The sequence below is a fragment of the Mesoplodon bidens genome, assembly GCF_964165515.1.
Source record: "Mesoplodon bidens genome assembly, chromosome: X".
NCBI classification, from domain to species: Eukaryota; Metazoa; Chordata; class Mammalia; order Artiodactyla; family Ziphiidae; genus Mesoplodon; species Mesoplodon bidens.
The window spans coordinates 20,073,002-20,099,997 of NC_138163.1; the positions used below are offsets into that span (position 1 = coordinate 20,073,002).

At 47.7% G+C, this 26,996-nt stretch overlaps 1 protein-coding gene across 1 annotated transcript; it reads left to right on the forward strand.

Annotated features, from left to right (window-relative positions):
- Positions 1-2,760: 2,760 nt before the first annotated feature.
- Positions 2,761-4,233, forward strand: SOX3 (SRY-box transcription factor 3; the record flags this gene model as incomplete). The annotated part of the gene is made up of 1 exon (XM_081222477.1): positions 2,761-4,233. One exon carries the CDS (start codon positions 2,761-2,763, stop codon positions 4,231-4,233), a length of 1,473 nt encoding a protein of 490 aa, XP_081078603.1.
- Between the last annotated feature and the right edge of the window lie 22,763 nt (positions 4,234-26,996).

A 26,996-nucleotide genomic window follows, 5' to 3' on the forward strand; every position in this document is an offset into this window, starting at 1 on the left:
TTCCTCACTGGGTGCAGGGTGCGTGTCGGAGACACCGGTTCGGGCTCCGCTGGCAGTCTTGCCTCCCCGCAGGCCCCGCCTGAACCGAACACCCTCGGGCCATAGTACCTGCTGCGACACTTCTCCCGACCCCCAGCGAAGGTCGCGCCGCTCGGCTGGTGCCTGCGCCGGTACTGCTAGTGTGCTAAGAGAACGGGTTTCCTTCCAGCCTTGCCCCCAGTTCCCCACGCCCATAATGGTAACCTCGCTTGATTATTGAAATGGTACTTTGGCTGAGAACGTTTCCTCGGAAATGTTTCGAAGATAATTCGGTGTGCCTCTTACTTGGGGCTGTGCAGACCACCCGAGCTAACGGGCACAGAGAGCAGTTTAATCACGGCGTCCAAGGGAAGCCAGGAGGGTGGGAGAGGGTGTCTGATCCTTGCAAGACTGCCGTAAATCTGGCAGAAGGACGTGATGTGAAAATGAGCTTACCTAAATCGCGGGGTAGGTGTGATCAAGCGACAAACAGCTGGGAGCAGTGACTAGTTCCCCGGATAATCTGCTGCCGGGAGGAGCGCAGGCCCCGCACTGCATCCCTTGCCTAGGGAACTATGCAGCCCAGGCGCTGTCACCACAACGGCTTACTTGGGTCCTAAAACTTGGAAAGAATCCTGACATCTGTCAGGCTACTGGACGCCAGGCCGCGCGTCGGTTGGGTAGTTTCCTAAAACGCGCTTCACTTAGCAACAGCCTCAGAGGCCCAGAGAACCCGAGAGGGCATCTGGAGAAGGCGGCAGGAGGGCAGGGCTACTGCACATTGACTTCTTTGGGAGAAGGTGGGTTTGCCTAGGAAATTTTGACTGTGTCAGCCAGTTTGTCAAGAAAACAGGTGCAGGTGGGGATTGGCGAATCATTCCGTTTTCTGAGACTTGCCTTCCAGTCCGTGTAAGCTGAAGTATACATACCGTGCCCGCGTGCAGACACGCACACACACACACACACACACACACACACACAACTAATACACATAACCATCCCAGATAGTTTACTTTAAAACCCTAAATCCGTACACACATTCAAATGATCACAGCCCTTGACCGTATACGTTTGCTTCCCGCCCCCCGCCCCCGTCCAGATGAGCAAGAGAACGTAGACCAGGCGGAATCCAAACTTAAGGGGCGGGTTTCGAGACCCCAAACTTCTAGGAGGCGTTGCTGCTGGGAGCCGGGATTCTGGTGCCAGCGGTCCGCCGGCCCCAGGGCGGGCTGGCCTTCTCCGCGTCCCCCAAGCCACAATGGCTTACTTTAAAATTTGTGCAAGAAAGGGGGACATTCCTGGCGTGCAGCCTTCCCAGGATCGCCGAGTCTTGCATTAGCACTAAGGGGCTAAAAACCTAGGTTTGGGTTTTTATTCACACTTAGGATTTACGCCTTTCTTTTGGTTCCCCACCTTTCCACGAGGCTAGGGGGTTGGTGGGCCACACCGTGCGAACACCTTATTTCAGTCTCTGCCACCTCTACCCGCTGGCTTCTCCTTCCCACCCGTCGCCCCCGGAGGCTCCGGGAGTTTCAAACGCTGTGCCACTCGCCTGCGCTGGCGGCAGCGGCAGTCGGGGTTCCCTCTCCCCGCAGCCCGGGTTCCCGCGCCGCTAGTCTGGCAGACAACCCGACAGGCGGGTGATGTCGCGCTCTGAGTCTCGCGTCTCGAGGCTCCGGTCAGGAAGGCTGTAAAACAAAAAAGGAGAAGAACGGAATCCGTTAGCAGAGCCTTGTCCCCGGGGAGGCCGCGCGGCTGCGCAGCGAGAGCAGCGCTCAGTGGTCCTGGCAGGTGCGCGGCCAGTGGAAGGGGCCCTGCGGTTCGCCCGGAGGACGGCCTCGGCTCCTCTCCGGCCACCGTCCCCCCCCCACTCCAAGAAACTTTTCTTTCACTTGGAGAGGCTCTGTGTTGCCATGAAAACGGATTTTCCAAGGGGCCCGACCCTCCCCCTCAGGGGCATCGGACTGGAAAAACCGAAATGGCCAGAGAGCAGAGACAAAAAGGGGCCGCTAAGCGGGGGCCCGGAGAAGAGATCCGAAGCCGGTTCACCCCCTCCGCCCCCCCACACGCCTCGTCGCACCACCGCAGGGGAGCGCCTCCGCCCGGCCGGGGCAGCGGGCGTCTGACTGCTCGCCCTCCCGCAAACCACTGGGAGCCTCGCAGACCCCGTGCGCTCCGCGGTCCCGAAGCCTGTCTCCCGAGCCTGGGTCCCTGACCCCCGCTCTGTACTGGGCGCGCTGGCCCGGGGCTTCCCAGCGGAGGGTCCAGCTGGAGAGGGGCCGATTCCCGGGAGGGCTTCTCGGAGCCGCAGACCGGGGTACCTCCGCTAGGCCCTGAGTCCCCAAGCCCGCCTCGGTAGCTGGCTATGCCCAGTGTCCCTAACGCTGGCAGCAGAAGCGGTCAGAGAACCTCCGCGCAGACAGTGGGAAGCTTTGCAGGGTGGACCCGGGACCGGACGCCTCTCGTCACTGACAGGGCTGCAAAGTTGTTTTCTGAACCCCGTGGGCGCCCCTGCCCCTCCCCACAAACCTGCTCGCGCGCCCCCTCCCCCCTCCGTCACCTCCTCGAGTTTCGTTCTTTCAAACTTTTTCAGACCCTAATTGGTGGTCTCTGAGCGGCTCCCCGGGACTCCCGCCTCCTGAATAACTCTCATCACGTCACCAGGCCCAAGAGGGGCGTGGGGGTGAACGAAAGGACTCCCCTAACTTTTTTTTTCCAGCGGGGCCGAACGGCGGCTCCGTGATGATTGGCCAGGGCGCACCACTGCGAGCCTGTCAATCACCGGGCCTCCCGGGAGCGAGGGGCGGACCGAGCCCCAAACCCGGGGGATCCGAGCAGGTATATAAGAGGCCCGGCGAGCGCCCGGCCAGACTGCGAATGCTACCAGCCCGAGACAACGCATCAGGTGCGAGTAGCCTGCAGGTTCCCGCTGATTTGGCGCGGAGCACTTCGGCAAGCCTGCCCTTCCTGCCCGACCCGCTGGCCCACCGGCCCACAAGCGCCCCTCCGACGGAGTCCCCAGGCCTTTTCACCGTGGCCGCTCCAGCCCCGGGAGCGCCTTCTCCTCCCGCCACCCTGGCGCACCTTCTTCCCGCCCCGGCCATGTACAGCCTGCTGGAGACTGAACTCAAGAACCCCGTGGGGCCACCCACCCCAGCTGCCGGCGCGGGCGGCCCCGCAGCCCCGGGCGGCGCAGGCAAGAGTACCGCGAACGCAGGCGGCGGCGCGAACGCAGGCGGCGGCAGCGGCGGTGGCGCGAGCGGCGGCGGCGGCGGCGGGAGCAGTGACCAGGACCGGGTGAAGCGGCCCATGAACGCCTTCATGGTGTGGTCCCGCGGGCAGCGGCGCAAGATGGCTCTGGAGAACCCCAAGATGCACAACTCTGAGATCAGCAAGCGCTTGGGCGCCGACTGGAAACTGCTGACCGACGCCGAGAAGCGGCCGTTCATCGACGAGGCCAAGCGGCTGCGCGCCGTGCACATGAAAGAATACCCGGACTACAAGTACCGGCCGCGCCGCAAGACCAAGACGCTGCTCAAGAAGGACAAGTACTCCCTGCCCGGCGGCCTGCTGTCCCCCGGAGCCGCGGCCGCGGCCGCCGCCGCTGCCGCCGCCGCCGCCGCTAGCAGCCCGGTGGGCGTGGGCCAGCGCCTGGACACGTACACGCACGTGAACGGCTGGACCAACAGCGCGTACTCGCTGGTGCAGGAGCAGCTGGGCTACGCGCAGCCCGCGACCATGAGCAGCCCGCCGCCGCCGCCCGCGCTGCCGCAGATGCACCGCTACGACATGGCCGGCCTGCAGTACAGCCCCATGATGCCGCCCGGCGCCCAGAGCTACATGAACGCCGCCGCCGCGGCCGCCGCCGCCTCGGGATACGGGGGCATGGCGCCCTCCGCCGCCGCGGCCGCCGCCGCCTACGGGCAGCAGCCAGCCACTGCCGCCGCCGCCGCGGCCGCCGCCGCCATGAGCCTGGGCCCCATGGGCACGGTGGTGAAGAGCGAGCCCAGCTCGCCGCCGCCCGCCATCGCGTCGCACTCGCAGCGCGCGTGCCTCGGCGACCTGCGCGACATGATCAGCATGTACCTGCCGCCCGGCGGGGACGCGGCTGACGCCGCCTCGCCGCTGCCGGGCGGCCGCCTGCACAGCGTGCACCAGCACTACCAGGGCGCCGGGACTGCCGTCAACGGAACGGTGCCGCTGACCCACATCTGAGCACCGGCCTGCGCTCGCCGCTCCTCCGCCCCACCCCGCCCCGCACCCCCGAGTTGGGACGCCTTGTTGTTTAGCTTTGCTTGCCTGGGACTGTTGCCTTGTACCGATGATTGGGAGGACAGAAAGTTTTGCTATAGCTGTCGGGTTTTGTACAAAAGCAAAAAGGAGTCCGGAGCGGCGGAAATGGGACTTTCTCGAGCTCGTCTGCCCCTCTCCGCTGCCCCTCCCTCCCCTTTTGTAGGCTGGGAATCGCTGTGTTGTTTGCAAAGAAAAAGCAGCCCCCCCCCCCCCTCCTCCTCCTGGGTTCCTGGGTTTTTCTGTTGCATTTGAAAATGTTGTTTCGTTAGTTTGCTGTTAGCCGAGGAGTGAGTGGATGGGAGAAACGTACTCTCGGGTGAGGCTAGCCTGAGAACTGCAACGCCTCCTCCCCCAGTCGCGTTGCATCTGTTTTCCTCGTGGGCTCTGGGGGGGGGGGAGGGCGGGGCGCTGACCGCTCGGAGCGGCGCGGCAGCCAAAGCAGATGTTAATTTATAGCCAGGTGTGCGTGTGTCTCCCGCCTCGCCGCCCCTGGCCGCGGGACAGCTTCTGTCCAGTCAGCATTTAGGCTACTGAGTTGGTGATTTCTGCCGTGATCTGTTTGATATTTCGTCGCGCTAACGTATTTGGATTTCGTTTGGGTGGTGGGGATAAGGGGCTATTTTGTTTCAGGTTTTTCAAGGTTTTACTCTGAATTCCTAAATGAGAGATCAATAAATTTTATAACCAACATAATGGAGTCCTGGTAATTTTGCGGGCCTGAAACTTTAGGTGCGGCTTAGGGAGGGGACCATCACTCGGTATTACGACCGTGGTCCCATGCCGGGGCCAGGGATGGGAGGCTGGGGGAGGCGAGTGTGACCTGAAATGGTTCCTTTGTAACTACCGGTGAGCCCAAACACAGAGAGAGGCTCCCGATATTTTCAACTGAAACTCCGAGGAGAAAGCGATTTGTCTTCCTGGGAGCGTCTCCTAGGAGCGAGCACACGCCGGCTGAGGCAGGCACCCCGCGGCCACGCACTTGTTGATCACGGCGGCGGCCACGCGGGGCGGGGAGGGGCCGCCGCGGCCGCGGAAACCGGTCTCCAAAGGGGCACATTTACCTTTGTGCACTGGGGCGGGAAGACACTCGAGCCAAGCTGAACGATTTACAAAACGAAAACCCTTCGGAAATATCAGTTAGCCTATTAAACATAAATGATTACAGGAATCCCTGGCAGGAAACGAATACATTTCAACCGTGGTGGCTGAAGCGGCCGGAGCCAGCATTCAACGCTGGAAGGTGTGGTTTTTAAAAGTCCACCTTAGATTTTAAAAGGCCTCTCAAATTCCTTCGATGGCTTTTTCTTTTTGACTTGTCAACCCAGTCCACTGACTTGTTTTCTAGAAGAGACTCCCTCTCATCCCAAGCCTCGAGCCCGCTTTCGACTCCCTCCCTCCCCCTACTCTCCCTCCGTCCCTGACCCTTGGGCATTCCACTGTGCCCCCCAAAAGGCCTTTCGTTTCGCGCCTGGCCACACGGCCCCAGTGTATCTGGGGCCTAGGAAGAAAACAAATAGAACCAGTGTTTTTTTACCCCCTCCTCAGCTGTTTGAGGTGATTTCCTTAATCCCTCTAATCCTGTTACCTCGCTATCCCAGAATAACTAAACTCGGGCTTTCCAATAAGCCCGGCCTGGTGTACTGTTTTTTATCTTCATCCACTCCTGACCACAGGTTTCTTTGCTTGAGGTCTGCTGGACTCTGGGCGACAGAATCTCCTGTAAATTGGTCCGAATTCCACATTTCCAACCGGCTTCCTTTGTGCGGGCCAGCCATTCACCTGCGAGCCGGGGTGGGCCTCGGGGGGGGGGAGGGGCGGGGGCTTTCTGCGGCTTCGGGAGTCGTACCCGCTTTTTACACATCCCTGCGGATTCCGGAGGCCAAGCTCACCACGCCTCTCCGAGAAAGGTCGGGTCTCCCAGGGAAGGCAGCAGCACCCTCCCCTGCAGACGCTGGCACTGCATCCCTCCACCCGCCGCACCCCATCCCCCGACTGTACCGCATGGGGTGGGAGGGCTCCCGGCGGTGATTTACAGGCCCGGGCGCGTCGCCCTACAGCCGGCGCTCCCCCCGGGCCTGCCGCGTCCGGCGTGGCGAGGCCTCAGTACCACTCCCTCCTCTCCCCGTCCCAGGGCCACGGACCTCGGGCCCCTCTGAGCCGGTCGGTGCCGCAGCCTTGCTGCAGTGATCGGAGCAAAGTCACAGGCGGCCAGGTACCCCCTCCCCCGTGCTCCACGTCCCAGGGGCGGGAGGAAAGTCTCTTGTCATATCCACGCCCCTATTCATATCTTTCACAGTGTTTGGGCCTTCATAAAATACCTGTCCGTAGGTGACTCTGGGTTCAGATTGCTAGCAATTGTGGACACAAGTTTGGTCTGAAAGACTCCAGGAAAGGGAGGGTGAAAACAAGCAATTCCGCCCCACTGAGGGGGCGGTGCCAACGCGGGAATAAACTGACACTGCTTCTTTCCAAGAGTCCATTGTGCTCTGCCTTCTTAGAAGTGCCAGGGTCACCCTTTCAGCCGGTCTCACACGCTGCTCACTCCCTCTCTAAACATCCACGGCTTTGTGCTCTACTTTGTCTGATTTCCAAATTGCCTTTAAGAGAAAGGATTTCATCAATCAGCACATTTGGAGGATTGAAATATAGATGAAAGATAATTGTTTTTTAACTTCAGCAACAGGGAAGAGAACTGAACTGAACTGGAGTGAAACTTCCATCCTCTAGGCCAGAGTTTTCCGACTAGAGCATCCCCTCCCCCCTCCCACTCCTCCCCTGCTTCTACTGGGACAGTTGGCCCTTAATCTGTTTTATAGATTAGGGTTCTGGTAAAATTTAGTTTGAAATAAGGGTTCTATTGCTTAAATGGCAACAATAACAAAATCCGGTCAAGCCCCAACTCCTGCCTTTTTTGGCTTGTTTTCCATATGAGAAAACTGGCCCCTACAGGGGACATGACAGTGCTCAAGGTTGCTTAGCTGGTTCTCTGGCTGCACAGCGGAGCCAGACTCCCAGGCCTGGAGGGCTCTCCGCTCTGCCACAAGATGGAGAGAAACCGATGAAATCCCAGCCCCAGCTGCTGCTCGAGCCCTTAATCCAGCGGGGTCTCTAGAGAAAAGAGGTAATTCCTGACACACAGACACCTAGTGGCCACTGCTTGGCGAATGGAGAAGTGACGTGGGGAGCACGGGGTCCTCACAGAGGGAGAAGCACAGCCCATCCTTTAAGTCCCCTGGTAGGAGCAGAGTTACCTTTTGATGGGAATTATCCTACACAGAGGTTTTCTTTCCTGGCTTGTCTATACAACTCCCCTCATTAATCTCCCTCCTAGAAATCTATAGGGGGAGAGGGCATCCAAAATGCAGGTAAAGATTTATAAACAAAGACGTTCATCACAGACCTCCTTGCAATGGTAAAAGTCACACACAAGCCAACTCTTCAACAGATAGGAAAAGGTTATGTAGAACATGTTTTCAAAAAAAAAGACTACTTTGCAGATACTAAAAATTGTGTGTGGAGGTTTTAATGACACAGGGAAATGCTTAAAACACCAAGTGAAAAGAGCAAGATGCACAAAAGTATATTCAGCATGTATGACCTACTTAAAGATAAGTATATATGACCGGGAAAATATACAAAAATGCAAGGTAGTGGTATGAATACTGGTTAGTCTTCCTTCTATTTATTCGTACTTTCCAATTTTCTCTGATAGGATTGTATTCCTGTTGTCACCAGAAAAGGCAGCTTTAAGACATATTCTCTCCCAGTCACAAATACAGAAATGTGTCTCCTTGTGAAAGAAGAAAGTTCAAGCTTTCCCTTCGTTTGTTTTGGGGCGAGAAGAGGGCAGGGGGCCCCAGCAGCAGCAATTCCCTAGCTCTCCTCCGGGTTCGGGGCTGCAGTGAACACACCAGAGCAACCCCTGCCAAGCGCCCTCCTCAGTACGCTGGGACAGGAGCAGATTAGTGACGGCTCCGTCATTCTTCAGACCCACTCACTGGAGAAAAAGACCTCCTTGGGAGCCAAGCTGAACGGCTTGGGCCGCGGGAAGCAGGGCCCATTGAGGAACCAGAAGGCACATAAACCCAGGGGCCTGAGCAACTCTCACTGCCTTTCTTGGGAAGGGGGTGGAGAGCAAGCCCAGGGGGTGGGTCCTGGGCCAAGCAGAGGAGGGGCTAGGGGAGCACCCAGCTAGCATGCATGCAGCTGAATGGAACCCAAGAAGCAGTGTCCCTTCTCCCCATCACCACCATCTTCATCCACAGCACCATCATTGCTGGCTGGGCCACTGCCGTGGCCTCCTACCTGTTCTCCCTGCGTCCACTCCACTCCTCACCAATCCATTCTCCCTCGAGCGTTCCCTCCACTTTTCAAACAGAAGTCCTATCGCTGTCACTCCCCTTCTTCATAATCTTCTGGTGGCTTCCTATTGATTGCTCTTAGAAAAAATGTCCCAACTCCTCCAAAGCTTTGCCTGGTCAACTCCATGTACTTCTGTGCCCCCCTCCTTCAACACCCTCCCCCAGGATCCCACTGAGAAACGTTTGTTGAATAAATAAATCATGGTTCCTGATGGTTTCATATCTAAATAAATTTTGAAGTCCAGTAATTTTCTCAGATACAGATTATTATGCACAGTGCATATTTTTTAGATTCCATAGATATGTGTTAGCAAACAGTTTTTTGTTTTTCTCTTTCTGACTTACTTCACACAGTATGACAGACTCTAAGTCTATCCACCTCACTACAAATAGCTCAATTTCATTTCTATTTATGGCTGAGTAATATTCCATTGTATATATATGCCACACCTTCTTTATCCATTCATCTGTCAATGGACACTTAGGTTTTTCTGTGTCCTGGCTTTTGTAATTATACCTGTAATGAACATCGTGGTACATGACTCTTTTTGAATTATGGTTTTCTCAGGGTATATGCACAGTAGTGGGATTGCTGGGTCATATGGTAGTTCTATTTTTAGTTTCTTAATGACCTCCATACTGTTCTCCATAGAGACTGTATCAATTTACATTCCCACCAACAGTGCAAGAGGGTTCCCTTTTCTCCACACCCTCTCCAGCATTTGTTGTTTGTAGATTTTCTGATGATGCCCATTCTAACTGGTGAGAGGTGATACCTCTTTGTAGGTTTGATTTGCATTTCTCTAATAATGAGTGATGCTGAGCAGCTTTTCATGTGCTTCTTGGCCATCTGTATGTCTTCTTTGGAGAAATGTCTATTTAGGTCTTCTGCCCATTTTTTGATTGGGTTGTTTTTTTTTTTAATATTGAGCTGCATGAGTTATTTATGTATTTTGGAGATTAATCCTTTGTCTATTGATAAATTTGCAAATATTTTCTCCCATTCTGAGGGTTGTCCTTTCATCTTGTTTATGGTTTCCGTTGCTGTGCAAAAGCTTTTAAGTTTCATTAGGTCCCATTTGTTTATTTTTGTTTTTATTTCCATTATTCTAGGAGGTGGGTCAAAAAGGATCTTGCTGTGATTTATGTCATAGTGTTCTGCCTATGTTTTCTTCTAAGAGTATTATAGTGTCTGGTCTTACATTTACATCTTTAATCCGTTTTGAGTTTATTTTTGTGTATGGTGTTAGGGAGTGCTCTAATTTCATTCTTTTACATGTAGCTTTCCAGTTTTCCCAGCACCACTTATTGAAGAGTCTGTCTTTTCTCCATTGTATACCCTTGCCTCCTTTGTCATAGATTAGTTGACCATAGGTGCGTGGGTTTATCTCTGGGCTTTCTACTCTGTTCCATTGATCTATGTTTCTATTTTTGTGCCAGTACCATACTGTCTTGACTACTATAGCTTTGTAGTGTAGCCTGAAGACAGGGAGCTTGATTCCTCCCGCTTTGTTTTTTCTTTCTCAAGATTGCTTTGGCTATTTGGGGTCTTTTGTGTTTCCATACAAATTGTGAAATTTTTTGTTCCAGTTCTGTGAAAAATGCCAGTGGTAGTTTGATAGGGATTGCATTGGATCTGTAGATTGCTTTGGGTAGTACAGTCATTTTCACAATGTTGCTTCTTCCAGTCCAAGAACATGGTATGTCTCTCCATCTATTTGTATCATCTTTAATTTCTTTCATCAGTGTCTTATAATTTTCTGCATACAGGTCTTTTGTCTCCTTAGGTAGGTTTATTCCTAGATATTTTATTCTTTTTGTTGCAGTAGTAAATGGGAGTGTTTCTTTAATTTCTCTTTCAGATTTTTCATCATTAGTGTATAGGAATGCAAGAGATTTCTGTGCATTAATTTTGTATCCTGCTACTTTACCAAATTCATTGATTAGCTCTAGTAGTGTTCTGGTAGTATCTTTAGGATTCTCTATGTATAGTATCATGTCATCTGCAAACAGTGATAGCTTTACTTCTGGAAAAGAGTAACTTTGCAGAGGACAAATCTAACAAACACTACCTCAGCCAGAAGATCACAGTCAACATCAGCAGTGACAAGTCATGTTGATAGTATGTACGTTGATGTGATGTGATAAAAATGGCACTTTTCCTCTGTGGCCTTCCTCCCTGAAACCCATAATCAATCTAATCATGAGAAAAACATCTGACAAATCCCAATTGAGGATACTCTACAAATATCTGACCAGAAATCCTCAAAACTGTCAAGGTCATCAAAAACAGGGAAAGTCTGAGAAACTGTCATAGCCAAGAGTAGCCTAAGGAGACATTGCGATTCAATGTAATGTAAATGTATTATGGTATCCTTGATAGAATCCTGGAACAGTAGCATGACTTTAGGTAAAAACTGAAAAAATCTGAATAAAGCATGAGTTTATTTAGTAATAATGTATCACTGTTGGTTCATTAATGTAATACATGTACCATACTATTGTAAGATGTTAATAATTTAGGAAACGGGGTATGGCAGTATATAGGAAATCTCTGTACTATAGTCTCAATTTTTCTGTAAATCTAAAACTGTTCTAAAAAGTTTATTTTATTTATTTGTTTGTTTGTTTGTTTGTTTACTTATTGGCCCCACATGGCTTGTGGGATCTTAGTTCCCCGACCAGGGGATCCCTGACCACGGCAGTTGAAAGCACCGAGTCCTCACCACCAGAGCACCAGGGAATTCCTGTAAAGTTTATTTTAAAGAAAGAAATGAAGTATTGATACGTATTACAACAGGGATGAACCTTGAAAACATTATGCTAAGTGAAAAAAGCCAGTCACTACACAATGTATGACTCCATATATGTGAATGTCTAGAATAGGCACATCCTTAGAGACAGAAAGTAGATTAGTGGTTCCCTAGGGCTGGAGGGATTGAGAGAAACTGGGGAGTGACTGTTAATGGGTACAGGGTTTCGTTTTGGGGTGATGAAAAAGTTCTAAAATCAGTTGTGATGATGGTTGCACAGCTCTTTGAATATACTAAAAACCAGTGAATCGTACATTTTGCATAGATGAGTTTTTCGGTATTGAATTATATCTCAATAAAGCAGCTATTTAAAAAAAAACGAAAACAAAACACCCTCGTGGATGACGGTAGCAGAGGTGTTTGGGAGGCAGCGTGTTCAGTCCTAAGGGCTGCTGTACACACCAGATGCTACCTCAAAGTCAAATGCATTCTCCTAACCTAGTCTGTTAGAGCAGGAAGAGTCCTCAGAAATCATCCAGTCAAGCACCCTCATTTTACATTGAGGGAAACTGTGGCCCAGAAGAATCCAAACAGGACAAGGTCACTTTGCTTGATTTTTAAAAATATTTATTTATTTATTTTTGGCTGCGCTGGGTCTTCGTTGCTGCGCGCGGGCTTTCTCTAGTTGCGGCGAGTGGGGGCTACTCTTCATTGTGGTGCGTGGGCTCTCAACATGGAGGCTTCTCTTGTTGTGGAGCACGGGCTCTAGGTGCACGGGCTTCAGAAGTTGTGGCACGCAGTCTCAGTAGTTGTGTCTCGCAGGCTCTGAAGCACAGGCTCAGTAGCTGTGGCGCATGGGCTTAGTTGCTCCGCGGCATGTGGGATCTTCCCGGACCAGGGCTTGAACCCGTGTCCCCTGCATTGGCAGGCGGATTCTTAACCACTACGCCACCAGGGAAGTCCCCACTTAGCTTGTTAATGCCAGAATCAATGAACTAGAACTTGGGTACCCTGTCTCTCTGTTCAATGATTTTTACAACTATCTTCCAAGCTGCCTTTAATAAGGTTGACTATGTTTCTAGCCACCTTGACAGTGAACCTCTTCTCAGTTGGAGGGTAGATGGAAAAGATCAAATCATTACCAAAAGAAAAACAAAATAATCTTTTCAGGGAATTCCCTGGCTATCCAGTGGTTAGGACTCCACGCTTTCACTGCCAAGGGCCTGGGGCTCAGTCTGTGGTCGGGGAACTAAGATCCCACAAGCCGCATGGCGTGGCCAAAAAAAAAAAATATTTTCAGTTACTCAAAACCTAGATTAAATCTCCAACTGGTTCTTGTGGTAGCAGCTCTGCTCAAAACTCATTTTAAGCGCTTTGTGTACTAAAGGAAACCTTCATTGAGAAAAAGGGCTCCTGTTTTTTAAAAAGTAATTAAGAGCGCATTTATTTTTAAAATATGTTATTCTCTATGGAAATGTCAGGAAAACTTAGCAGAAGCTTACATTCGCCTGTATATTTTACTCTTAGATTGTATTAATATCCATTTATATGTGGATATTGGAAATTCCTGATGAGCAAAAAAAACAAAAAATGTATAATACTTAGTAGACATTATTCAAAACATTTACTGAATGTTAACTTTTATTTAAATATGAAACCATCAGGGACTTTTGAAACGTGTTTGAAAAGCTTTGCCAAAGCCCACGATTTATTTATCCCATCAACATTTTTAAGGCATTCTATGTGTCAGGAAGCATGCAAGGATCTGGGGACGACAGGAAGTTAGGGGCTCACAATATAGGGTTGGAGAGGCAAAGTCAACAGGGACTCTGTCTTGAGACAGAATGAAATGGGAGCCATTCCACCAAAGAGCCAGGGTCTGCGAGAGGGGCCAGAGAAGGGGCTTCCTGGAGAAGAGATGGCTTAAGCTGCACCTTCTACAGCATGTAGGACTTTTTTAGGAAGAGAAGGAGTGGCGGACACTTCAGGCTGATAGAACAGCATGAGAAAGACACGCGGTCATACACCTTGGAGTCAGGGAACTTCGTGTGGTTAAATAGCATGGCTGCGGAGAAAGGGGGTGGAGAGATATTGTGGGAATTGAGGCTGGAGAGGTAGAAAAGGTCCTACTTGTGGGCCGTGAATGCCGCACTAAGGTCCTAGATCCTGTACTCAGTGGGAACCACAAAAGGATTTTGTTCAGTGCTTTTTAAAGATCAAGCTGATGGTGGTGTGGAGGACACATTGGTGACAGAAGAGACAGGAGGCAGGGAGGTTAGCCAAGAGGTTGTTTCATTTTGCTTCAGGCAAGAGAGGAAGACCTGACCAGGTGCTGTGGCAGTGAAACTGGGAAGTGGTAGGATCCAGAGATGGGAATCTCTGTTGCCCCTCAGCTGGGCGTGCCCAAAGAGGGAGGTGGTGTAAACAGAGAACACAAGAAAAGGAGCCTAAGTTCTTGAACTTTTCAAGTGAAGAGGATGACGTTTTATAAGTAACTTTAGTTTGGTGCTACAGGATTCTGTACACAACTACAATCATTCATAGACAGACCACTTTTGTGCAAACGAACTATTGCTCCATAAAATTTAATGTGGTTTTGTATGGTAATAAAAGCCAATTCCATCTACTAATATTGCTCACTTGAATTCTCTCTATTTGCTGCTTTATTAATTGCTCAATTGAAATACCATGGATCATTTGCAAGTACACAGTTTGAAACATTCAGAATTAGTCTGCACACCCTATTCTAAAAAGACCTCTAAGATGCCTTCTACCTTTAAGAATCTTCTACCAGCCTCTCTGTGCAGGAACGGGATATCTGTAATGTCAAAAGCCCCAAGCAGTTCAGCAAAATTGGAATGGTAACAAGCTTCTGTGCTCACACCCTGGGTAGGATAGTAGTGTCAACACCTCCAGCAGAGCTGATAGAGCTGTCTTTCAGTCTGTCTGCAGGCTCTGTTTACATTCTGCAGGTTAGCTAAAAACACTCTCACCACCACCGACCCCTGAAAAAGATCTCTGGGTCAACTTGACATCTCCTAGACTCTCCATGTACTATATTTCTTCCTGTAACAAGCTCTCCTGCTATGCTACTTTATATGATTTCTTTGCAAAGAATAAATTAGGCTGAGTGTGTAAACAACATATAAACTCTAGAGATGTCCCCAATAATTACAAGCAGTGGAAATCAACAGCAGATTCGCTTGCAGTCTCACAACTGGAACTTGTCCCATTTGGAGAGGCTCAGGTAGATCTGAAAGGTGGAGAGAGTCACTAATATTTGGAGTTTTTAGTGAGGTAAAACTGGGATGCAAATATGGCTGCAAAGCCAACGAAAAGTATTTTATTTTATTTTATTTTTCTGCATCTTGGTGGTCACATTTATTGAAAGGGTTGGAGAAAAATAAAAATGCCATTTAGCTTAAGTATTTGTGAGTTATCTGCAAATCAACTCATTTCAGGACTGGAAGAATTCTTGGCTATTTCTTAATATAAAAATGTATGCCAGTTTGTCTTTTGAATATCTTCTACATTTAAAGAGGCAATCATACAAAATCTCCTGTTTTCCACACTGGATAAATTCTTTGTTTCAGTCAACTGTCAATGGCGGGCAACTAGCACACCACCATCTCCCCAGACAAAGAGCATCGGAATATTCCATTTTGTTGATTTGTATATCTGTTCATATGTTTCTTCATCAATCTCTATAGTTGTCACAGATTCGCTCATCCAGGCTGAGCCTGCGAAGATCCAGGGGCTCTACTATGGTGTTGGTAGATTGTTGCTAGTCCACGTGGTCTGCCATGTTTCAAACCCGGAAAAGTATTTTAGAATGGGATGTAACTGCTTGGGAGAAGATACATTGGGTGGGCCAAAACGTTCATTTGGGTTTTTCTGTAACATCTTACAAAAACCCAGACGAACTTTTTGGCCAGTCCAATACATAGACCACACACACACACACACACACACACACACACACACACACACACACACAAGACCGACACTTGTCTGATGATAAAGGACAGTCTCTTAACTGTTGAACATCTCTGGGTTCTGGCCTTGGTTTCTGCACGTTCCGAGCCCCCCTCCTTTGATCTTCCCAAAAGTTCAGTCTGTATGGTTTTCCTGAGGCTCAGACCTTTGGACCCAACTTCCTCTTGACTATATTTACTGGTGTGTCCCATGGTCACTCAAACTTTGGCTGGACCAAACTAACTCATCATTTTGCTCCCCAAACCAACACCTTCCATTCTATTTTCCATCTCAGTTAAAGATCACTCATGTCTGCCTAGACATTTCTTTCCCCCTCACACTCTAACCCAACTTCCTACCATTTCCAGAATCAATCTGTTCTTCCCTCCCATTGCCTTGGTTGGCTCTCGTTGTTACTTATCCGTTGCTGTGTAAGAAATGGCCCCAAATGTTAGCAGTATAAAACAACAGATACTAATTACTCACCATTTCTGTCGCCAGGAATCCAGGCCCAGCTTAGCTGGCTCCAGGTCTCTCACAAGCTGCAGTCAAGACGGTGGTTGGAAGTACAGTTGGCTCAAGGCTCCACTGGGGAAGGGTCTGCTTCCAAAGTCACTGATATGGCTGTTGTTGGTCTGCCTCAGAAGATCTGCTTCCCAGCTCACTCAAGTGGCTGCAAATGGGCCTCTGGTCCTAGCTGGCTTTTGACCAGAGACATCAGTGATTTGCCATCTGGGCCCCTCCACAGGACAGTTCACAATATGGCAGCTGGCTTCAGAAGTCACAGTCTTTCTGTAACCTAATGTCGGAAGCAACATCCTGTCATCTTTGCTGTATCCTGTTCTCAGGAATGAGACACTAGGGCCAGCCTGCACTCGAGGGGAGGGGATTACACAGGGCGTGAACATCAGGAGGTGTACATCACCGTCCACCAGAGGGCCCTTGTTCTTTGTCTGTCACTTGTGCACTAGCATCCTAATTGGTCTCTAGGCCTCCAGAGTCTCCCCACTCCAGATCATCCTCCATACTGAGACCTGGGTGATAGTCCTGCAGAAACCATGTGATTATGCAACCCCATTTCTAAAGAACCTCTGTTGGCAACCTGTGCTGCCCACAGCACAAAGTGCCAACTCCTTGCCCAGCCATTCAAGGCCCTCCATGATTTGTTCCTGGCTTCTTAGGTCCATAGCCTCATTGCCCACCACCACACACATCCCGACAGCAATACCAAACTTCCCATGGCTCCCAGGTTCCCGGAAACGAGCCAGGTTCTTTTCGAGCCTTTCACAATTTCAGGTGATTCAGAAGAGCGTGTGCCCTTCTCACTGCCTGCTCTTGTTTTCTGCCCCTCATCCTTCATGGCCCAGCTTCAGAGGCACCTCTTCCGAGACACCTGTCCTGACTCCTCCTGCCTTTGTGTTCCCCAAGCTTTTTGGATGTAGCTTTATTCGAGGAACTTGCACAGTGGAGGCTTGTTGAGGCACATACGATGAGGCACTTGATGAAGGTTTGTCATTTTCTTCAATGCAATCGAATATTGCTAGAGCTATAAGTAACCTTAAAAAAAAGAGAAAAGGAAAGAAAGGGCATAGATCACTGAAGTTCAAATGAGGAAGGACTTGAAGGGCCCGAGAAGGGAAAGGCGAGGGCATGTCCAAGGTCAAGCAGAGCTGGAACAACTAACTCGCTTAGCCAAACCTGCTCACTCCAACTCAAGGGCCCTTTCTACTCCTACGAAGTACTTTCACTGCTTCAGCCTCCTTGCTACCCCCTGAAATCTCTGATTCTCTGAAGATGTTTAATAATAACTGCAGGTAATGTTTCTCCATCCCTCTTTGGGTCCACATAAGTCCTAGGGCCGTCTCCAGCTTGTGTGAACATGAACTTTCTCTATGGGAAGATAATTAGAATCATATTCTAATCTCGGGTAAAGAAATCTGAAGAAATTGCATCCACTTTTCAGTTTTTGTGGTAGGGTTGACTTGGTGGGAGTTTATGGGTTCCTAAGGACCACGCCTGGGCCTCCCCCAGTGGTTGCATTCTTCTCCATTTTCTGTGGGTCCACCCAGCACTCTCCTTGCTGGGTACGTGGATTTCCATTTCCAGGCCTAGAAAAGTCAGGGTATGCACAAGGAGAAATATACATATGGGCCACAGAACGTTCTCCTTTCCTTCTTCCTTTCCTACTGAATAAATCCTTAACATACCAGAAAGAGCGGTCCCAGAGATAACAGGGCCTTGCAGCATGTGCTGCCTGAGTAGCCACAGCAGCCAGGGCAACTCCAGTGACAGTCCAGTCCCCGAAATCAGCAAGAACGAGGCATCTGACAGGAGGTGCTGAGCAGGAATACGCTGCAACAGCTCAAGAGGTGCTGATGGGGGGAGGGCCAGGGCAGAGCAGCTGGTTGTGTTTTAAAATCCTAAAGATATGGCTGGGTCCTTGCTAGAGATTGTGTACTTTCAGTGGGCAGAGACCTGAGGCTCAAACTACAAACCCAGCAAGTTAAGTCTTCCAGAGCTTGGGCATTCTAATCAGACAAACTTCAAAGCTCAGCTCCTCCCCAGGTCCACACATTAGTTGGCTTTCCTCTAACATGTTCTGCTAACCTCTCTGAGACTCAAGTGACTCATTTATAAAATGGGGATAAAAGAAGTACTTATGTTATAGCATTAAGTTTAACTAGGATGATGCATGGAAAGGGCTTACCATTCAATACATGGAAAATTTGACCTTTATAATTACAGACCTAGGATCCAAAATGCCCACATTTCAAATGAACATTAGACTATGACCTCTAATATATCAACCCATGGAGCTTCCCAAGCCAGCTACTCTGCTTACTAGCTGTGTGGCCCTGGGCATGTTTCCTAACCTTTCTGAGCCTCCAATTTCCTTACCTGTAAAATGGGGATAATAATGGTACTGACTTTACAGAGTTGTAAAAAGATTCAATAAAAAACTTAGCACACTGTCTACGGGTTTGAGACCTGGTCAGGGAAGATCCCACATGCCGCGGAGCAGCTAGGCCCGTGAGCCACAACTACTGAGCCTGCGCATCTGGAGCCTGTGCTCCTCAACAAGAGAGGCCGTGACAGTGAGAGGCCCGCGCACCGCGGTGAAGAGTGGCCCCCGCTCACCGCAACTAGAGAAAGCCCTCGCACAGAAACGAAGACCCAACACAGCCAAAAATAAATAAATAAATAAATTTATAAAAACTTAGCACACTGTCTGGTATATAGCATGATGATGATGATGATAATGATGACAACGATGATTCTACACATAGCCTTTCTACAGCTTCATGAAACCCAGGTTTATTCTACTGCTACACTGGAAAGAGCACAGGCTTTGCTATCAGGCAGATCTTAGTTTGAGATGTTTAGAGTGTAGATTCCAGAGCCCCAGAGCCTGGGTTTCAATCCCAGCTCCATCACTTACTAGCTGTGTGACCTTGGGTAGGAACTTTAATTAGAAGTCAAAGATTCATCTTAGAACCTTTGCTTACATTTCAATGGCACACACTAGCCATTGAACATTCTTAGGTAGGTTTGAATGAAAATCGTAGCAGTGTATTTATTTTCAGAAGTGGTTTCTGTAATTTTCTAAGCTTTTTCACAACCCCTGTGCATTACTTTGACCCCCCTATCCTTCAGTTTCCTCATCGGTAATATGCTCATTATAATAACACATACCTCAGAGTTGTGCTGTGGTCATCCACCCCAAATTTGGTTCCAATGTCAAGACTGATGTTGCCAAACAAACACCAAGAGGGTGTGAAAAGGTTTATTAATTACATAACGGGGTTTTTCTGGGGAGAGCAGGGCAGGGTTCCCAAGATGGTCCAAAATGGCTTGGGAAAGCAAGGAAAGAAGACCCCCACCAGCGTTTTTATTGTGGTTGGGGGTGGGCAGAGGTGAAGTCTCCCACAGGTGGGCGGGGCCTTGTGTGGTTTGAATCTCCTGCCTGGGTGCTGAAGGGGTGGTGCCCAAGCTTTCTCATCAGCTTGCCCAGATGTGGGGAACAATGGCAAGTGAGGGAGGCTGCAAAGCTGTCAGTAAAGTGAGGCGGTAGGACCCGATGTTCTCTAAGGTTCCCCATGGGTTTAACCATATCTGAGAGCCGTGGTGGTTGGCCACTCATGAAATGGTACTGCTACCGAATGAAGAATCACTTGTTTTCCTTTTCAGCCCACTTTCTACCATGTTCCAGATGTTGTTACACCCCGTGCTATTTGTGCCTTTAAGATAGATTTAAACCAGCAGAGTAAAGAAATAAACCAAAAACAGAAACTGAAAAGACTAACTCCAGCTTAAGTCCCAACAGATCAACTATTGTTTCCCAACTTTCCTGCAGTCGGAAACAATGCTACATGTCACCCTTGTCTAAAAGAACCCAATTTAACCGTTTTTACAAAGCACTGTCTTTATTGTAAAGGCATGTCCACTGAAAAAAATACTTCATTTGGAATGAAAAAGGATGGAAGAGATGGGAGAAGTCCTAGAGTAATAGAAAAATTTTAAAAGTCATCTCCAGAAATTAAAGATCATATGTCACCAGCATAAATGACTATTTCCATTCAAAGAATGTTTCCACTGGTGAGCAAGCTAGCACTACCATGTCTGGAGGGGGTACCAGTTTGCAGGACAAGACACAGAACTACAGCAAGTCTTCGATGGACACTTCTCAGGGATAAATGAGGTTGAAAGATGATTACCCAGGGGATTGAAATTTGTTTGCCTTAAGCAATTCCTGATGTCTAAACTCTCAGATGTCTCCCAACTCAGCCACGCAGAACATTCTTGTTGACAGTGAGTTTCAATCTACTTTTGATCACTTTCTTCAAGCTTGTCAGCACATCAATTGCAGTTCATTTGGAGAGGATGGAAGGGCCTAGACTATGAAAGAGCACAGCTGACCAGGAGGTAAGCCACCCACAAGAGGGCATCGTCTGGGATTGCACTTGCTGAAGAAATGATGACCATGTCGACCTTAGTCAGGACACTCTACCTTCTTTGGATCTGAGAATGTCACAGGATGTCTCTGTGTCCTTTGGAGTAGAAGATGTACACTGCACAAGTTTTCCACATTTTCTCCTGAATCTCTCATTTGGGATATACATCTATATATCAACGTATCTATGTATCTATAAAGCTGTATGTGAATGCCCTAAACCAGATACTCTACTATTTCCACATGTTGAAGAGTGTCATGTGTCACGTGCCATGGATCTCAGGGTTACATCCATGTGACATTTGAATCTTCTCTTCAGCATCCTAGCCAAGTAGATGGCCAATGTGAGTACCTCCAGGGATGAACAGATCGCTAGCATGTGGGGCAGCCTGTCCTCTCTTTGAAAAGCTCTTACTGTTCTGTACTGCACATTCCATCCACTCCTCCCAGTTGGGCCTTATAGAGGTCATTCCCCATGTGTTCTGGGGCAGGCCTGTGCACCAAGGTGGTTCATCTCCAGGCCTATCACTCTTCTCTCAACTTTTTCTCATTTGGATTGGTCTAGGTGTTCCTTAGCACTCTTCTCAGAAAATTTTGAAATATGTATTTCTTCATCCAACAGCCCAGGGTAGCAGCTAGATCCCCCTGGGTGGGGTGTGATTCGTGCAGAGCAATGCAGAACGCACTCACTTCCCCAATCAGGAGAGCAAGTTTCACCAGGCCGGAAGTCCACAGACATGCACATTGCACTGTTGACTCACCTTCAATTTCATATTATTTAATTTAGCTACTCAGTCCAGCTTTCATTGTCAGGTCCTGATTCTGTCATCCAACATAGCCTTCCCAGTTGTTATTCTGTGGAGGTAGCTTTGCCCAACCATATATATATAAATAATTTATCAAATGTAGGGGATACATATTTATCATATATAGGGGATATATATTTATCGTAACATGTATATGTTTATACTTACATATATATACATGCATACACATATTATACTGGGATTGCCACTTAGAATTAAAGAAAGCTAATTCTGATCACTGGGTTAAGTACCTATTTATATTTTGCTTTCCCCCATTTGGACAATGGAGTGAAGGAGACAGTGATTTCTAGTCAGTTTCACCTTCCAATCCTGTGCACTTATATAAGCTACCCCTGAACTTACACCTATTTGATTCCTGGCATGTCATCAGGACCTCATTCTTCTCATGTCCATACCAAGCTCTCTACCTGCACTGAAGTAAAGTGGCCACCACGCTGGACTCAGGCCTCTTGCACCAGGATGCGGGATTTCAGTTTGAATGCTCACCCAGAGCATTGTGTCGCATCTACGGGGAAGCGACATGGACAGTGAGGGTTGTGCACCACTGGGGCAGCCTCCTGAGAGAGGCTGGGGCTCCGTTTCCAAGAGGGTCTCCGCAGGCTCTCATGGAAGTTCTCTTCAGGAAGGATTCCAAAAGGAAGGAAAGAATCAAATTCTTTCATAGTTAGACCAAGACCCTAGAGAGCTACTAGAAAACAAGACAAGAATAAGAATGAGAATTCCACCAGCAGCGTTGCCTCTAAGCTGCAACCCCCATGGCCAGCTAGTTCAGAGCCACTGGCCTTTTCAATAACTCAGGGCCAGAATGAAATCACAACAGACATGGTTGTATGTCATAGATGATGATGATTTTAAAATCTGGCAAGTCCACCAAATCCTAGAATCTGACCTTCATAGGGGCTGTTCAATGGAACAATCTACAATATTTTTGGTCCCAAATGTTAACAACAGACTTCAGGCTTGAGTAAATAGGGAAACTACTTGCTAAAACTGTTGCTTCTCAGCACATCCTTTGAATCGACCAGTAGCCGCCAAATTCCAAGAGCCTCTACTCTTGTGATTCACTGACCATGTAATTGACCATGGAATTTATTCAGTCTTTTCTTTTACTTGTATCTAAACATATAGGAAAGAACATTTCTTCAGTTGTGTAGAGATTAAATGTAACAGCTTGGGTTATATATCCTGAGCGATAAAGCATTTTTACTTCCCAAAGTAGATAAATAAAAAGAAACACACACACACATACACACTCACACACGCACACACACAGTCATAGAATCCTATGGGAGGGCCAGAGGTGTCATATTCTAGTTGAAACCCTTCCTCTTATATGGGAAATACAGTCCCAGCAAGGGGAAGGGATTCCATCAAGGTCACACCAGGAGTTGGTGGTAGAATGTGGATGAGGATTTAGGGCTTTTGACTGCCAGCTCAGAGTCCTTGCATCCATACAGGGCTAAAAATTAATTAAAAAATAAATATATCACATATCCTTGTTGATGACTGAAAGGAACTCTGCTAGGGAATACCGAATACTTCATCCAGAGTGAGAAGCACCATTTTCTTTTTCCTTCTTTTCTTTGGGAAAAACTAAACATTCTTCAGAATTTGTTTTGAGATATATTTATTCACTCATGAAAATGAATGTCTAGAGAAATTTTAAAATGTATTTTAAAATTCAAATATGTATGCATAGTGGTTGCTCAAGAAACACCACTATGTGTATAGAAATATACTAGCATATATAACTCTGGTCCTGAGTTCAAATCTAAATGTTCACTATGCCTATAAGTACATTTGCATTTGACAGTGAGTTCTAATCTTTGCTTCAAAACTGTGGTCACCGTTTACATACTTTTATATTATGATTAATATAATCCATATAACAATATATAACATGATAATGTTATCTAGTGGAAATCAAAAGAATGAAAACACTTGGCCCAGATTTTAGTCTTAGTAGAAGTGCGAACTGGTGTTAAATTCTCCAGTTTTGTCTTCAACTGCTTTCTCTGCATGCTTTTTCTCAATTAGGGATGTTTACTGACCCTAAAATGGCCCTGGACATCTACCCATACGTTGGCAGAAACAAATACAAGTGACCAGGAATAGCCAGAGGTTCTTCTCATTAGGGAACTAAGGAAGCGTCTGGTTAAGAAAGCACTTTTCCCTCATGTTGCTTAGTTTCTTACCAGCAGCCACTGAGCACAGTTGAATTCTGACTCCATAACTGCCCATTTTTTAGTTGGACTTTTGTTGTTATTGTTATTACTATTATCGTTTTGCTGTTGAGTTTTGAGAGTTCTTTATATATTCTAGAGAGTAGTCCTTTGTCAGATATATGATTTGCAAATAGTTTCTCCCAGTCTGTAGCTTGTCTTTTCATCTTCTAAACTGGGTCTTTCTCAGAGCAGAACTTTCTGGTTTTGATGAGGTTCAATTTATCAATTTTTCCTTTTACAGGTTGGGCTTTGGGTATCAAGTCTAAAAACCCTTCATCAAGCCCTAGATTCCAAACATTTTCTACTGTGTTCTTTTTCTAAAAGTTTTACAATTGAGTTCATGATTCATTTGAGCTAATGTCTGCATAAGGTGTGAGGGTTAGGTAGATGTTAATTTTTTTGTGTCAGTGGATGTCCAATTACTCCAACATCATTTGTTGAAAATGGTGTTTGTTGAATTGCTTGTGTACGTTTGTCAAAAATCACTTGGGCTTATTTGTTTGAGTGCATTTCTGGATTCTCTATTCTGCTCCACTGATCAATGTATCCATGCCTCTGCCGACACCACACTGTCCTGATCACTGCAGCTTTTTTTTTAAACTGAAGTACAGTTGACTTACATTATTGCGTTAGTTTCGGGTGTACAGCATAGTGATTCAGTATTTTTGCAAATTATATTCCATTAAGGTTATTACAAGGTAATAATTTGTCCCTCACCCCTTCCTCTCCCCTTTGGTAACCTCAAGTTTGTTTTCTATATCTGTGAGTCAGTTTCTGTTTTGTATATAGATTCACTTGTATTATTTTTTTAGATTCCACATATAAGTGATATCATATAGTATTTGTCTTTCTCTGTCTGACATATTTCACTAAGCACAATATTCTCTAGGTCCATCCACGTTGTGGCAAAGGGCAGTATTTCATTCTCTTTTTATGGCTGAATAATATTCCTCTGTGTGTGTGTGTGTGTGTGTGTGTGTGTGTGTGTGTACACACCACATCTTGTTGAGCCAATTGTCTGTTGATGGGCACTTCGGTTGCTTCCATGCCTTGGCTATTGGAAACAGTGCTGCTATGAACATTGGGGTGCATGTATCTTTTTGATTTAGTGTTTGTGTTTTTCCCAATATATCCCCAGGAGTGGAATTGCTGATGCTCACTGTAGCTTTATAGTGAGACTTAATATCAGGTACAGTGACTCTTCCTATGTTATTCTTCTTTTTCAAGGATGTTTTAGCTACTGTAGGGCCTATGCTTTTCCAGGTAAATTTTAGAATGTTTGTCTACACCTGCAAATAAAAACAAGACCAGTGTTTACTCAGCTTAATTCTAGTATTAAAATTCTGTACAGTCAATGCTTCCTAGTACTGCCAGCACTCGGGGTGGGCCTCTCTCACTGTCCTCCCCTTGTTAGGCCATTGTTCCACCCTAAGCTTCTTAATAAGGAAGTGCTCTAATTAGTATTGGGTTTGTGGCCTCCAAACACCATTATTTCAGTGTGTGGGATTGCTGTCAGTGACTTTCTGTCGAGTGAGTTTTTTGGTCCTTCCAGGGGCTTTAGTTGCTTACAGCATCTGGTGGGGTACAACATACACCACTGTGAGGGAGGTGGCCTGGAGGCAATTTTGTTGTCTGCTTTTGGGGAGGAAAGTCATTGTCACATTGTCATTCCACACACATCACACCTCAACCCATCTGGGCCCTCCCCACAACACACGTGCAGAAACACCAAGTCCTTTTTCCTATTTGCCCATGGGATGAAGTGTTGAGGAAAATTGTCTTCCACGCCCAGTGTTCACCTTGACCTTATCCTCTGGCTGAAGTCTGGCTGTGGACCTGCTGATCTGGTCCAGAGGCCTGCAGGACCTCACGTCCCTTCCTTCTCACACACCTGCCTTGGCCCTTCCTTCCCTCCCTCCCTCCCCACCATCAGAGTGATCACAGAGAAACACACGCACCTCTCTTTTCAGTGTTGTTGATTTTATGTTATTCATCGCTATTGGTGTACCCCATAGTGTAAGATGTGCTCTTTACCAGGCTGACCATTTCTCCACAGCATCCTCTGGAGCTGGTAACAGATAGTTCTGGGTCCCCGGGTCTCACTATGCACAGGGACTTACTCGGATTGGTGGAGATCTCCAGGATCTCTTGGATCTGATTCTGTTTCTTATTGGACATGTAACAGACAAATATTGTTGGCCTTTCTTGAATGGGTGATAGAGGTTTCAGAGGGTCTCTTGGCTGCATACTCTTGCAGCTGCTTGGCTGTCTTCTGCATCTGGAAGCTAAGGAGATGAGCACAGAAGGGCAGTAGTTTGGGGGAAAAGGATGGAGACTGGATGGCAAGGGGGCTTCATAAGAAGGGGTGCAGGCTAAGGAGGGGGTCTGTGACCAGCACAGACTGGGTACGTGTCTGGGGTGGGCGCTGGTGGGGAAGAAGAGGAGCACAGCTAGGGACACCTGACCTTGGCACTGTCTCTGCACTTGAATTGACAGGGGGCCATCCTCTTCTTCCTTTCTTGACTGTACATACCCTCCCCTAGGCAATGAGGAGCCACACCCTTCAGCTTTGGTCATCAAGACACTGCTCCAGCCAATGGTAGCCCCAGGGGTGGTTGAGGCATCACAAAGCCCTGCTCCTGATACCTCGCTGAGAAGAAGAGATGGTGGGGGCATCCTGGAGAGGCCAAGATGCTGTGGTTGGAGAAAGGGGTTTTCTTGAACATCTCATAAAGAGCCTTCCCCAACTGGCCTGCTGCCCCTCCTCCGCTCCCCATGTGCAATTCTGCTGACCCACATGGCAGAGAGAGCATGTTTCCTCCAAGTCCTTCTACAGTCACCTATCAGTGGTCATTCTGTTCACTCCCATCCTTCTCATTTCCTACGAGTTTGGATGTCTTACCTAAAATCCCTCCAAGGTAATGTGGCCATATTTAAGTCTCTGTGGAGATGTGAATCATCCCACTTGCCTCCAACAAATTTCTCATATGTGCTTGGTTTTATATGGCCTTCAAGCTAAGCATGGTTTTTGCATTTTTAAATGGTTGAAGAAAAAGAAAAAGAAAACCATCTCATGACACATGATACTTAGATGAAATTCAGATTTTAGTGTCCATAAATAAAATTTTATTGGAACACATTTACACTTCATGCAGGTATTATTTATGGCTGTTTTGTGCTAAAACAGCAGAGTTGAGTAGCTGGAACAGAGACTGTAAACCCTAAAATATTTACTATCTGGTCCTTTAAGAAAAAGTTTGCCAACTCCTTCTCTAATTCTGTTCTATTGAAATATTCGCCTGTTCTACTCGGTTTTAGCTTATTGTTCTTTTTTTTTCTAGTTTCTTAAGGTAGAAGATGAAGCCATTGATTTGAGACTTTTTTTTTCCAATATAGGCATCTAGTGCTATAAGTGTCCCCCAGGACTACTCCTTCAACAGCTTCCCACAAATTTTGATATGTTGTGTTTTCATTTGCATTCAATTCAAATTACTTCCTAATTTCACTTTTGAGTTTTCTTTAACCCATGACTCATTAAAAATATTATTTTGTGTTTAAATATTTAGGGAATTTCAGGAGATCTTTCCATCGTT